This window comes from Cebidichthys violaceus, unplaced genomic scaffold (genome assembly GCF_023349555.1).
Source record: "Cebidichthys violaceus isolate CVI_PGR_0920_01 unplaced genomic scaffold, fCebVio1.0.p SCAF_1, whole genome shotgun sequence".
In the NCBI taxonomy this organism is placed as follows: Eukaryota; Metazoa; Chordata; class Actinopteri; order Perciformes; family Stichaeidae; genus Cebidichthys; species Cebidichthys violaceus.
Window position 1 is genome coordinate 9,796,316 of NW_027176262.1, and position 4,165 is coordinate 9,800,480.

The 4,165-nt window shown below is 41.7% G+C and overlaps 1 protein-coding gene across 3 annotated transcripts; it reads right to left on the bottom strand.

Moving 5' to 3' along the window:
* Positions 1-568: 568 nt before the first annotated feature.
* p2ry2.1 (purinergic receptor P2Y2, tandem duplicate 1) lies at positions 569-3,914 on the bottom strand. 3 transcript variants are annotated; one of them, XM_068717785.1, is made up of 6 exons: positions 3,824-3,914; positions 3,554-3,672; positions 2,213-2,566; positions 1,888-2,056; positions 1,305-1,641; positions 569-1,224 (listed from the first exon to the last, which is right to left on the bottom strand). In XM_068717785.1, the coding sequence occupies exons 3-6, from the start codon at positions 2,547-2,549 to the stop codon at positions 1,030-1,032; spliced, it is 1,038 nt and encodes a 345-aa protein (XP_068573886.1). In that variant the 5' UTR covers positions 2,550-2,566; positions 3,554-3,672; positions 3,824-3,914; the 3' UTR covers positions 569-1,029. The 3 variants fall into 3 exon arrangements, with proteins under 3 accessions (XP_068573886.1, XP_068573971.1, XP_068574058.1); XM_068717870.1 differs by having other exon boundaries at positions 3,621-3,883; XM_068717957.1 differs by lacking the exons at positions 3,554-3,672; positions 3,824-3,914 and having other exon boundaries at positions 2,213-2,827.
* Positions 3,915-4,165: the final 251 nt, after the last annotated feature.

Here is a 4,165-nt window from a genome sequence, read left to right on the forward strand (position 1 = left end):
TGCTGTCTTGCTGGTGATATAATGTGAACTTGTGTTGTTGTCTGTGAATGTGTGAGGGAACACTAGTGAAAAATTCAAAAGATGTGTTGAAACTAAAAGGTCATAAGCGATTGACTGGCTCGTTTGTTTGATAGTGTCGCCCTCTAGTGGTGGTCTGGTGTTCATTCCATAGTATGACCACTGATTATGTAAATCAAGTGTATCCACTACCAATGATATTTACCAAGTGGCTCAGCTACACTACAACTAAGGCTACTCTTCTCAAATACCCGGCTCAGAAGCGTTATAACCAGACACTACCTATAAGAGAATCAATTTACTAAAATTAAAGAAAAATATGAACTATTCTACACCTGCTCTTTTCAGAAAATGTGTCACAGAATTATTATGAGTCTCATTCTACAGCCACTTGACACAAATTATGGCAATAAACAAATGCAGTGAAGTACATGAGACAAATGATACAAATGTAACACCACAACATTTATACATGTTTATTATAACATTTTTTAGTTCCTTCACATTTTGTACCACAGAGTGACACACACAAAAACACTGCCGCAGCACATTCAAAACAAGTCCTAAAGGCCACAAAGTGGTCAAGCTTACCCTCTTTGTCTGATGTACTGAAAAGAACGGTGAGCTGAGGAAAACCCATTTGTTCCTATATAAACATCAGGTGCAGCAGTTGTCCAGTAGAATCATTAACAAAAGCCACATTTGTAGTTTAGTTCTGTCCATGCACTATAGATGTTCAAACATAACAAAACTAAATAAAATATGATCTGTAGAAATCCTTTAATGCCATAAGTTAGAAGTGTACTACATGATTTTTCAGTCATAACTGTATTGTCCACATTTGATTTGGTCAAAGCTGAACATTTATACTGGTCATAGATGGGGATCTGAATGCACCGTCTGTCAGTGTCGGTGTGTCACATCTACCACAAGAGACTAGCAATAAGTTCTGTACTTGTCCCCACAAACTTTTGCATTTTAACCAAACCTAAGTAGTTTCAAGGTATTGGATCAGAGTTGAGTTGTCAAGCGTTTTCTCACGCTTGTTGGTCTCGATGAAGATGACCTGATCTTCTTGGTGAAGTTACTGCGGACGTCCTGCCCAGCCAGGAAGTAAAGGATGGGGTCCACACAGCTGTTGGCACTGGCCAAAGGTCGGGTCACTTTGTAGGCCACGCTGGAGGCCTCCAGCAACTTACAGCTGATCTGGTGAACATTTAGAAATGTGATATACCGACCTCTTAAAGTCATTAGAACACATTTATTATGAACGTGTTTGTCCTCACCTGTGATGGATCGACCTGCCTTAGATATCTAAAAGAATAGTAAAGGCTCCTGGTGAGGTGGAAGGGCAGGAAACAGAGCATGAACGTTGCCAGCACAATGATGATCATCTTAACCGACTTCTGCTTGGATCGTTGGGCTGACGTGCCCCCCCTCTCGCCCCCTTCGGACCCCCAGCCAGGCTCCAGAAGCTTCCGCACCATGAGGCCATAGCACACCATCACCACCATGAAGGGCAGGGCAAACATGAGCGCTGACACGGCTGAGCTGTACACCAGGAAGTCGTCAAAGAGCTCTGGGCTAGTTGTGTCGTAGCAGATCCGCACACTCTCCAAATCCCTGAAAAGGAGGTTACAATTGTTTAGAATTATTAAATGGTAGTGCTGCCTTGTTTGGCATTGAATCACAGAAAAAGGGAAGGAGTGGTCATTTAAGTGTGTCCCATTAAGGCACCCTAAGATAGGGTACTTAATGTGCCACAAAAATCAATCTACACTTAAACACAATAGAGACGGGCATTTACTAAGTATGGGAGTAATGAAGGGAAAGGAAAGAGGGACAGACTAACATACAAATTTAATTCACCTAGTTCTTGAGAAGTACAGAATAGGGGCCTGGCAGAGTAAAACACAGGCCCACACCGCCACAGATACCAGCTTGGCCCGACGAGCGCTGACCCAGTAGAGGGAGCGGACCGGATAGCAGATGCCAACGAAGCGATGCAAACTGATACAGCAGAGGAACAAAATTGAACCTGCCAGAGCGATAGATATTTAATATACTTTTTTCTTCTATTTGCATAATATTGCATCGTGTCGTGGTATATCATGCTGCCTTAACTGTAACATATCATACATCAAATTCTCTGTATTGCTGTGTTGTATGGGTCTGTGCCGTGCCATCACCGTACCATATAAGTTAGCGTAAAACAGGAAGCGTATGATCTTGCAGAACGGCTCACTGAAGGGCCAGTCGTTCTCATCTGCGTAGTAGTAGATGAGGAAGGGCAGAGTGAGGACGTACAGTGTGTCGCACATGGTCAGGTTGAACATGTAGATAGTGGAGGGCTTCCAGCTCTTAGTGCGGAACACGATCACGTACAACGCTGTTGCGTTCAGCGCCAGGCCAATCACAAAGACCAGGGCATAGCTGACAGGGAGGAGAATATACTTAAAATCTTCTTGAAAGCGACAGTAGAAGGCGCTGAAATTTGTTATGCCGGTCATGTTGTTGTCAAAGGTGGCCATCTCGGTTGTGAAGACACCTGAGGAAAAGGAATAGATTATGAATATGCTGCATTTGAACCTGGAAGCATTTCACTTTGAGAAGTTATCATACACACAGAACTAGACGGAGTGGAGGCACAGGAAATATAATATGACGGGAGAAAATGACATCAACCTAGATGACATTTTAGGACGCCCCAAGTCTTTCATTTTGGCATGCCACGCTCAAGCATAATCAACTGGTCCATTGTGATTTCGCAATCAAAGTTACACAACTTATCCCAGTCATTGTGCAATTTACAGACTGTAAATCACTTTAATGCTGACGTTCTCAAATCCCCTTTTCTTTCTGAGTGGATGGTTGAGCAAATGAGAGAAGAAGAGAGAAGAGGGTACTTAAATGGTGGCTGAGTGAACATGTGTGTCTTATGGCTGTCATATAGAGTAGTACTGTATATGTGTGTTACAAGTTGTACTTGTTCCACCACCTCGCCCAATTTTGACACCTTTGTCTCAGTAGATTACTTAAATACTTATCTATCTTACTTTATTACCTCTCCTCTCTCCCATAAATCAAAACAAAAATATTTTAACATATCTGAGCTGCAGAAGTTTCACACAAAGATTCACACAAAGACTCAGACAGACCTTTGTGGAAACAACTTTTTACAAAACTTTAAGTGTAGCTGTGTTCTCAGGCAGAAAAACAACACTCATTCTAACACTTTCGCATGCCATTTTTTTCCAAAACCTAATGGCTGAGAGAGGGAGAGACAGAGGAATAACTTTTAAACTCAAACCAGACCTCGTTTAGAGACCCGATTAAGACCTTTCTTTCTGTTTTACACACTGGCATGCACATACTTAACCTCAGTTCATGTCCCCTTTCTCTATAAATCTAAAAACGTCATGGAATAACATAGAAGTGATGTCTTAAAAACTGCATGTAAATAAAAAAAATGTTCCTTCTCCGTCTGACATTATTTTTTCTCTGTCAAAAACAATGCCTCTTGCTCGCTCTGTACCCTTCAATATCTTCACTGTCTTTTCCTCTTCAAAACAGCTCCAGGTGGAATTTAACTGATAACAGACCTGAGACAGAGCGGCCCCTTTTGTAGTCCCCTACATTGCTCTGACCTGCAAACTGAGCACAACATACTATTCAGCAACAAAGCAATCTGTGTAGTTGTTTGTTAAATTGGCTGTACAAAAATGACCACATTGCATCCCAGAAAATATACAATAAATCCCTCTTCCTTAAAGACAAAGCCCCCAAAACATGAAATTACTCACACCGAATGAATGCTATCGCCTTTCAAAGACTGTCATGTGCTGACCATCCTGTGCAATGGATCGTCATTCTTACGAGTAGCAGTACTGTGTATATCTGACTGTGTTGTTCAAGGCGGAATGCGTGTCTAAGATACTTCAGTGGGTGAAAAACCTGTGGAGGTGTTTTTCCGTCAGACAAGCTCTGGCCTGTATGCAGCCTTGGGCTCAGATGTTAACTGTCTGTTAGGCAAATGAACAGTGAAGAGGACAAAGCTGTCACCACTTTAACTTGTTCAAATATTGATTTTTTTTTGTCCGTTTGGTAAATAGAGAAAGACATTAATGTAAAACAGATCATTCTTAAT